This window comes from Engystomops pustulosus, chromosome 6 (genome assembly GCF_040894005.1).
Source record: "Engystomops pustulosus chromosome 6, aEngPut4.maternal, whole genome shotgun sequence".
In the NCBI taxonomy this organism is placed as follows: domain Eukaryota; kingdom Metazoa; phylum Chordata; class Amphibia; order Anura; family Leptodactylidae; genus Engystomops; species Engystomops pustulosus.
This window is the reverse complement of record NC_092416.1, coordinates 111,258,457-111,268,428: the sequence shown is the minus strand read 5'-3', so window position 1 is coordinate 111,268,428 and position 9,972 is coordinate 111,258,457. Positions and strand designations below refer to the sequence as shown.

The following is a 9,972-nucleotide window of genomic DNA, read 5'->3' as shown; positions in this document are numbered from 1 at the left end:
AGCTCTGTACATGGAAAAATAAAAAAAGTTAAAGATTTTTGAAGTTGGGGAGTGTAAAATGAAAACGCAAAAAAGAAAAAGGGCTGCGGCGTTTAAGGGGTTAAAGGACATCTACCACCAGGAAGAAGGATTGTTATCCAGGAGCCCCTCAGTCTCATTTGCATAATTGTTAAAGCCTTTTTTTTCTTAAAAACAAGACATAAGAAGCTAAAAGAAGAGTAGATCCTGCCAGAGGGGACATACAGCAGCATGTAACTGTTTGGTTTACATTCCTTCATCCTGGTGCTAGATTGCCTTTAAAGATAAACGCTATAATGCATTGCTTCTAGGGTGAGTTCCCAGGTTCAGTTTTTTAGATGCAGTTTGTTTATGTCAAACCAGGAGACTGAAACTGAATGTGTGGACATACCCATAAAATGGTATAGAAAACCCTACAGAAAAAAAATTCCATTTCCCTTGTGCTTTGAGTTGGGATCTTGTAAAACACTGATTTATTAATTGTCCTTAAGAAAATGTGACACAATACACATAACACAAAATAAGTATGAAATACTTGCATATAACCTTGCATATTTTGTGTGGATTACACTTGGTTTTACATAGAAAACAGCCTATAAAATATCCAGATATCCTTATGCTGCACACACAACTGAATGGATGTAATTCCACAGCCACTGAGCTAAACTGGCTGGTTTGTGATGCGTTTTATGTTGTGACTTGTACAATGTAATCAATTTATTGACATTCTATGGATCATGAATCAGAAACCACAATGTGCATTTTCTTACATCCCATACACAACACTGCTACTGTATTACACTGCTGCAAGCTCCTAGCATGTGGGCTTTTTGAACTTTTCTTTTATAAGATACAGTATATCACAAGTTTTGTGTCTTCACTTTTGATTAATGCAGAGTTATTACAAAAGTTATTTTGGGCATCAGACCTCACTACTGATTATATTTTTTGGTTCTTTTTCAGGTGTCCCAACAGTTGTTCTCATCTTATCAGCTGTGGTGTCCTTTCTAGGCGGCCTACTATTTGGATACGAACTTGGTATTATCTCTGGGGCTTTACTTTGGCTGAAGAGTGAGTTTCTCCTCACTTGTTTTCAACAAGAAGTCCTTGTCAGTGCAGTACTAGTTGGGGCCCTGGTTGCCTCCCTAGTAGGCGGTTTCCTGATTGATCGCTCTGGCCGCCGGACCTCTATATTAGCTAGCAACTTGTTGGTGCTTGGTGGCAGCATCATTCTCATCTCTTCTGGATCTTTCTCATGGCTGGTGGTTGGCCGTGTTACGATTGGATTTGCCATTTCCATTTCTTCCATGGCCTGTTGCATCTATGTTTCTGAAATTGTCCAACCTCACCAGCGTGGCATGCTGGTGTCACTGTATGAAACAGGCATTACAGTCGGCATTCTACTTTCTTATGGGATGAACTACTTCCTGTCTAGCTGGAAATATATGTTTGGTTTGGCCATATCTCCAGCTTTATTACAGTTCTTCAGTATTTTCTTTCTTCCTTCCAAACTTTCTACCAGGAATCCCTCAGATGAAGAATCCCACAGTGGGCTCATTGAGCTGCTTGACACTGACAATGTGGAAGACCCTAAAAGAGTTTACTCCTTCTGTGATCTATTTGGAACGAAGGACAATATGAGGACCCGGACTTTGTTGGGGTCAGGGCTGGTGCTTTTCCAACAATTCACTGGCCAGCCTAATGTTCTGTACTATGCCTCTACCATATTTTGCTCAGTTGGATTCCAGAGCAATTCCTCTGCCATGCTGGCTGCTGTTGGACTTGGCATAGTGAAGGTTCTCTCTACACTGCTTGCCATGAGCTGTGCAGACAAGGTGGGGCGAAGAGTTTTACTCTTTGCCGGTTGCATCCTGATGACAGTCTCCATAAGCACAATAGGGTGTGCAAGTTTTGTGATTCAATTGGATACTCACAAAAGCTGCGAGTTACTAGCTTATGCTAATTCTTCTAACTCTACTATAAGATTGAAATCTATTGATAACATCACTGTCTTACTTCAAGATCAGCTGAGTGACCCCAAAATTTCAGCACAAGATTTTACCTCAAGAATGTTGAACAATTACACAGCTGATGTAACAAGTCCCATTATGGGACAGGTAAAACACACAGATGCATTGGTCAGGGATGATCAGCTGCAGAGTAACACGTTTTTGAATTGGGTAACTCTTGTGAGTTTGATGGTGTTTGTAAGCGCTTTCTCTTTTGGATTTGGACCAAGTAAGTGTAAAGCAAATATTTTGCAATACAAATATTTTTAAGATTGTTGCTTGATTTCAACCTGCTTTTAGATGAAGTTGTGGCATGACTAGCTAGGGAGGTAATGTGCTGTCCGGACCATTTCATCCACAGCTCTTTGTTGTCAGTTGGCAATTGAATGTAATAAAATACATGGACAGTGTGCATGATCCAATCCGCTTCACTTCCACATACTTCGAGTATGCTGTAGTGTGACATGGCAGAAGGGTTTTCAAAGGTTTCTTAACCAGTTGCAACTGTGACGAGTGAAAATCTGTAGCCACACCACTGTCCGTATTATTTGAACAATTATGTAGTAAGTACAGGAAGTGTTCAGATCCCTTTAGATTTGGCACCATTTGTTTCATTGGAGCCAATTCGTAAGATTAAATAATCTAACTAGGACTGCCTGCAGATGGCGACCTTACCCCTGTGCTTAACCTTAAATTCTGCGCTTGCACAGTTCATCCCGCTCTGGCGCCATCAGCAATGCATTGAACATTCACTGGTCTCTGAGAAGTAGCTGGAGAGATGAACTTTTGGAAACTGCAACACCAGCTCCTCATAGACAGATGAACTGTGCAGGAGTGGGATTTCAGATCATGCAGAGTAATAGTGTCGGCATTAGCAGGCATACTTCTTAAAACGGCGGGCGTATCTGAAGTTTGGCAGGATGGCAAACCCAGAGGGGCTCTTAACACCCTACAAAGTGTCAGAAATATTTAGAACTTTAGTTAGAACTTGTAAGAGATTTGTGGACAATCAACTATAAGACTGGAGATAAGACTGCATTTACAGTGGATACAGAAAGCATTCAGACCCCTTTTAAATTTTTCACTCAGTATTTCATTGCAGCCAATTGGTAAGATCAAAAACATTTTTTTTGCTCATTGATGTACACTCTGCACCCCATCTTGACAGAAAAAAACAAAAATGTAGATATTTTTCTCATTTATTTAACAATAAAAACTGAAATATGACCTGGTCAAAACTATTCAGACCCTTTTGCTCTGACACTCACATGCCTTCCATTTCCTTCTGATCCTCCTTTGATGGTTCTACTCCTTTATTGGAGTCCAGTTGTGTTTAATTAAATTGATTGGAGTTGATTAGACCTTTCAGGACTGATGGTCATTGGTGCCTGAATATCCAGGTTAATTTTTGACTTTCTGCTATGCATTTCTTTGCATGATGATATCTCTGGAAAAGCATAACAAATTACATATCATAACAAATTTTACTTTGTTTTTTTTTTCAAGACATGTGAGACTTTACTGTTATTTAGAATTGTGGCAAGGCACAGATCTGGCCAGGTTACAAAAGGATTCTGCAGCACTCAAGGTTCTTAAGATTACAGTCGCCTCCATAATCCTTAAATTGAAAAATTTTGGGATGACCACAACTCTTCCTTGACATCCAGCGTTCACCATTCAACCTGAGGGAACTGGAGTGGATCTACAAAGAACAATGGCAGAGGAGCTCCAAATCCAGGTGTGGAAAAACTTGTTGCATCATTCCTAGAAAGAAGACTCATAACTGTACTAGCTCAAAGGGTGCTTCTACACAATACTGAGCAAAGGTTCTGAATACTTATGACCATGTGATATTTCAGTTTTTCTTGTTAAATAAATAAGAAAAGTACTTTTTTTGATCTTAACAATTGGTTGCAATGAAACTAAGAGTAAACCATTTAAAGGGGTCTGAATACTTTTTATACCCACCATAAATGCAGTCTTATGTCCAGTCTGTTGCAAGTTCTAATATCTCATGCCAAATATGCAAATGTCTATGAAAAGCTGTGTAGGGAGTTACAGGGCATAATCAATGCCAACCTGCCACATTTCAGATACACCCACTACTTAAGTCGGTCTGCCTGCTAATGCCGGAACCACTCCTCTTCCTGATTTCAAATCCCATCCCTGCACAGTTCCTCTCTTTGAGGCACAGTTGTCAGAAATTCTTCTCTCTAGCTACTTCTTGGAGTACAGTGCGCATGTTCAATGCATCGCTGATGGCTATAGAGAGCGATAAACTGCCCAAGTGCAGGATGTAAGTTTAAGCATTCGAATGAGAGAGGTTGGCATCAGCAGGCAGTCCTTATTAGGCGATGGGCATATCTGAAAAGCAGGGAGGGATGGAGGGCATTTATTATGCCATGGAGCGGGAGCTGGGAAGAACTTTGTTATTGCCCCCTCCAAAGCACTTTAAATTCATTTGAATTGTTTTGGGGGGTAAAAGGAATGGGGAAAGCCATATAAAAGGTATGTCTGACTTAGTCATAAAATGATCTACAACCACATGTTCTTACTTTGGGTAACTGATTTTGCATGATAGATTTTCTTTAATATTTTCAACCCTTTTATACAATCAGCAATGTTTCAGCACCTGTCAAAAACTCCCTTTTAGTACATCCTAGTTATGGAGTGTGCAGAAATGAAAAAACAGCAAGGGTGCGAAAAAAAGGAAAGGGAATGTATTTTGAGATTCCTGACAGTCGCATGCAGCAGAGCTGTGCAATAGATCAGTGACATTGATTTTGTTTTTTGTTTTTTTTTTATTCCTTTCTGATGTAATGACTGTAGACACTTTTTCCTCTTTCTTTTCTTCCAGTGACCTGGCTGGTCCTCAGTGAGATCTATCCCACTGAAATCCGGGGTCGTGCCTTTGCCTTCTGTAACAGCATAAACTGGGCCACCAACCTACTGATCACTCTTACCTTCCTGGATGTAATCAGTGAGTCATAGCACAATATTGTCATGGGATAATCTGAATTAGGGCACTGGTGTAACTAAGTTATATAAGCATCTAAACAACCAAGTGCTGATTGAATTTTAAGGACATCTACCATTTGATTTCATGCATTATGAACATAACACGCCTTGAGAATTCTGTAGCTACACTGATGCAGCAGTATTTCTTGTTTTATCCCTGAGTTGAGTGGTTTTGCTAAAAAAACAATTGACATTCAGGACCTGGGGAAAGCTGGATTGCATGATTCTTGCAGTACATAAACACATTACAAGAGCCGTCTGCAGTGTCTAGATGGGACTAAGCAACCTGAACTGGATCGCTCACACACAGCAGCTGGGGGATGGTGCAGCAATTGATTACTTCTGCCTTGCGCTGAGCCAGCCAAAGGAGCAACAGAGACTCGTTATCCTGAATTTTATAATTGTTTTTTCAGCAAAACCACTCAGCTCAGGGATTAAACCAGATATGCTCCTGCATCAGTGTAGCTACAGCATTCTCAAGATATGTTTGGTTCATAATGCATCAAATCAAATGGTAGATTTTCTTTAATACACATTTTGTTCCCAATACACTTATTTATGTTCTGTTAATACATTTTAATGCCTTCAGCAGAGGTGGCACTCAGAGCCCTTTTTGTGGGCACCCAGGCCATCACCAGAGAGGACTCCAGGTATCTTCCTGCAGTCCCAGATACCCCATGACGTGCTGTGCACAGAGATATTTTAAAGTGACAGTGTTACCTGGGATTACTGGAGGACTGGGAAGGTGTGGACAGATCTGGATTATCATTGTAGCTCCTGTTCCGGCCCTGACAATTCTTCCTGTTTATGGGACCCTAGAGGGAAGCTACAATGATCATCCAAATTTCTTCTATTTTTTGCTTTATTGGTGTCCTCAGGGTGCTGATATGAATGTGAGCAGTAACAGAACAGGGAGTATAAATAACGAATTAAATTTCTGTGTTGGCACTTTGCAAAAAAAAAGGCGGGTCTTGGTTGTAGTTTGGGCACTCAGTCTCTAAAAGGTTCACCATCACTGCCCTAGTGTAATATGTTTACAGTTTGGTGACAGTTGAACAGAGTGATGAATTTGGCTCTATTTTCGTAAGAAGATGTCCTTCCCACAAGCCAGTGTGAGGAAGGTAGCATAGACCATTCAAAAGTGTGAACAAGGCCTTCCTCAGTCTGACCTGTACACCTGACGCAAATCCAGAGTGCTGCGCTGATATGTGTTTAAAAATTAAAGACTGTAACCATTACTATGTCTGAGAACCAGAGAATGTCCACCCCATTTTGGATACCAATTCTGGTTTTAAAATTCTGTGTAATGGCGGATAAGAAAAAAATTCCACACGTGATGGAGATGACAAAGAAAACATGGTATTTTGTAGCAGGCTTGGTTTTTATGGCATTCACTGCAGTCCTAATGACGCATCCTTTTTGGGCAGTGATGCCAAATTTATATAGATTTGTAATGACATATGGTACCGGTAATTATTTTTATATTTTAAGTGGGTATTTAGGGATGTGGGAATACCACATGCTGTTCTTTTTTATATATGTGTTCTAAAGAAAGGGAAATTAAATCATAATTTTTTTTCAACATTCTTTTTAACCTTTCATTTATTTCTTCTGCTCTAGACCCCTTATGGTAGTTGAATCCTAGGGATTTTGAGTACTCATACTTTATAATGCCAGGCAACTATATTTCAGCATATTGTAATTAACAGGATGTAATAAAAAAGCTGTATAAGAAATTGCCCAACAATAAGCCGGGGGGTCGCTCTATGGCACCTTATTGGTGCCCAGGTGTCCCAGTAATTAGGCATTATAGTCAGGTGACAGCACCAATAAAGACAGGTAACACTAGATGCCTGCTGTAAAATACTGTGATGTACAGGTAAGTTGTTGTAGTGCTTTAATGAGTGAACAAATATTATAATTATTGGCGTCTAAGTGGAGTCTAAGGTCATCTGAACTCTGGATTTTCTGTTATAAGGGGGTCAGGCTGCTCTTGTCCAATCCTTCTGCTTTACCATTAGGGCACAGCTTTGAATTGAGTGGAGCTTAACTGTATTCTCTGTTGGAGTCTGAAATTCTCTCAATCACCAGAGGGTAAAGCTGGTCCTTTTCCCCTCCTCCATAATTTTTACTTCAGCACTTCATAATTGTCTGTTGCATATTAGAATGGGAACATAAAGAACTCAATACGTGACACTCTGTGCGGACCGTCCGCTGACTACGGATCTGCGCTGCTGACATCTAGAATCTGCAGCCACGTCTTCAGACATCGCAGTTTGCTGCTGCTCCCATTTGAGCGGGGCCGTGTCTCCAGGTGTCAGAGGAACATCCGGCGCTGCCACCGGCTCAATAGACTCGGTGGTCATGTGACCTAGAGAGTTAATCAGAGCTGCTGGGTCTAATCAGACCCAGTAAAGCTCTGATTATTATTGACCTTCACAGATGGTTGTTTCCCCCTGTAACTGAGGCTCTTATAGATTCCTCAGTTACAGGGAAAACTTGCTACACTTGTCCTACCCCCACTTCATGTGCCTCCAGGGTCTATGTGGAGCTCGATAGGCAGTTAAACTCTTTCCTACAGCTCAACAAACGAGACTGGGAGGGATTAGGTAAAGCTCCTTCGGTGAACAGCTAGCCTTGATGATTTACCTGCTCATGGTAATGTTGGACAAGCATATAGGAAATATGATGATGTTCAGAAATTAATATCAGATGCTTTTCTTTAAAGTCTACTTTTGCTTCCTTGATGCGCCTCCCACCCAATGAAGGGATCAAGTTTCTTTAAGACACTGGGGAAGATGGATAAAAAATGTCCTAAGGTTAGATTGGTGCAGAGTTATACTAGACTACAGTTTTATTCTGCACCAGATTTATAAGTGGGGGAGATTAGAGTGCTGGATGATAAACTTGTTCTAGTAAGACGGTCTAGTCGTACTCTGCATCTCCTATTATTTGGCTTACTTTATGCCAGAAAGTTAGGACACAATTCTGTCGGGTTAGAAATATTTCTGGCGCACTGACTTTTTATTTTTTGGCGCGAGGCCACACCCCTTTTGTCAAACTAGTTGTAGGAGAGCCAGATAACTGTCTAAAACCCTTTATAAATGTGGCGCAGACAGTTGATTTTTTTTTTTTTTTTTTTTTAGTTCAAACTATAACAGAATTCTGTTGTGAACAGATTAATCTCCCCCACTATTTTTAGGAACAGGTCTGTGAATAACAATATTGTCAATTTCATTAGCATAAACATCATGTTGGACAGTCTGCAGTATCGCATTCTTTAACTGATCTAGTTGTCCCTGCATGAACATTTTTGCAGAGGTGTCAGCCTTTACAATCCTGAGCATTAGTAGCCTTGGTATTTTTGAAAGAACAAGCTATGTGGGTTAAGAAAGTGATGGCACAGATTGAGAACCTGCTGAATCTGTGAGACTTCATAGATTCATAGAACTCTGTTGTTGACATGCAGATAGAAGCATAGTCTTTCGTTGTAGATGTATCCCAAGACTACCTTGCTGTCTGTATAAAACTCTTTGATCTCCAAATGCATCTCTGTTGTGATCATCTCAGCTAGCTCAACTGCTAACACTTCAGCACAAAGTTCTAGTCTTGGTATAGTGTGTGCAGGGAGTGGTGCAAGTTTTTTGCATTGTCCATGCCAAATCCTATATCTCATTGTCCATTAATGTCTACTGTTTTAAGATGGGCCACAGCAGCAATGGCTTTGATAGAAGCATCAGAAAACACAAAGGGGGTCATTTATCTTATTTCCCCCTTCTCTGTGTTCTTTTTGCGCCTGTTGTGAGTATTTTTTGCACCTCATTTGCCTTTGTCGTTTTGGCTTTGTTAAATGCAGGATTTTTATGGGCCTTATTAGCAATTTGTTGCCCAAATTACCATACCATTTCCTAAGCATGGTCAGGACTGGCAAGTTATTGTGCAATTATTTGCGCCCATAAGGCGCAATAGTATAATCGGGAGCAAACATTTGGAAAGAGGCACAAAGTAATGACAAATAGAGCACATCAACACACGGCGAATTGAGGCGTAACATTTTTAAAAAAAGGCTTAAAATAGGTGCAAAACCACCTTACGCAGCAAAAAGGCTAAACAACATCAAAAAGATAAATGACCCCCATTAAGTCTTTGTAGCTGATCTTCTGTAGATGGCACAGGGGCATACAAGAGTGTGAAATGTAGATGAGAGATTTAAGAGTCAAGCATTGCTTTACCGTGGATGGTAACAGGAGTCGCAAACCCTAAAGTATCATACAAGTTGTTTATAGCAGATAATACTCTTCTCCGAGTAAAGGGTTTCTATTCCCCACTGATTCGGAAGGTAAAGTCCGAGACCAGTCCAAGACTACGTTGCATGTAAAGAGTGTCAGTACCTAGGTCTTAGTCCTTTAAATAATTGCTTTGATCATGAGAAGGAAATGTTTCCATTAAATCCTTCCTGTTGGACGCGATTTTATGGAGTCTCAAGTTTGAATAAGCAGACTGTCGTCCACATAACACACATTTTTTAAAAAGGACTAACGTCTGAACCATTTTCTTTCTCACCCTCCCTGGTAGAATGTTTAAGTCCATATAGCCACTGATGGGGAAGGGCTGTTACCAAAGATGTGCACCCGAATGCAGTACTTGATGGGTTCTTCCATGGGATTGTTGTCTTTGAACCAAAAGAACCTTAGGAAATTTTGTCATTCCTCTTTAGCAAGAAAGCAGTGGAACATTTGTTGGATATCATGTCCGCCACAATTGCACCAGAGTATCTGCGAAATATGAGCACTCCAAAGAGTCATTTGTTAAGGTTTGGACCTGGCAGTAGGACATCATTTAAGGAAACGCCCTCAAATTTGGCACTAGAGTCAAATACCACACTTATCTGTCCTGGTTTCTTTGGGTGGTAAACTCCAAATATAAG

The 9,972-nt window shown here is 40.5% G+C and overlaps 1 protein-coding gene across 5 annotated transcripts in view; it reads left to right on the top strand.

Annotated features, from left to right (window-relative positions):
• SLC2A10 (solute carrier family 2 member 10) overlaps positions 1 to 9,972 on the top strand; it is a 50,549-nt gene that overhangs the window by 4,778 nt on the left and 35,799 nt on the right. For all 5 annotated transcript variants that reach the window (XM_072110591.1, XM_072110592.1, XM_072110589.1 and 2 more), the window contains 2 exons: positions 982 to 2,256; positions 4,885 to 5,007. In XM_072110591.1, the coding sequence (XP_071966692.1) occupies positions 982 to 2,256; positions 4,885 to 5,007 (1,398 nt within the window). The remainder of the gene's footprint in view (positions 1 to 981; positions 2,257 to 4,884; positions 5,008 to 9,972) is intronic.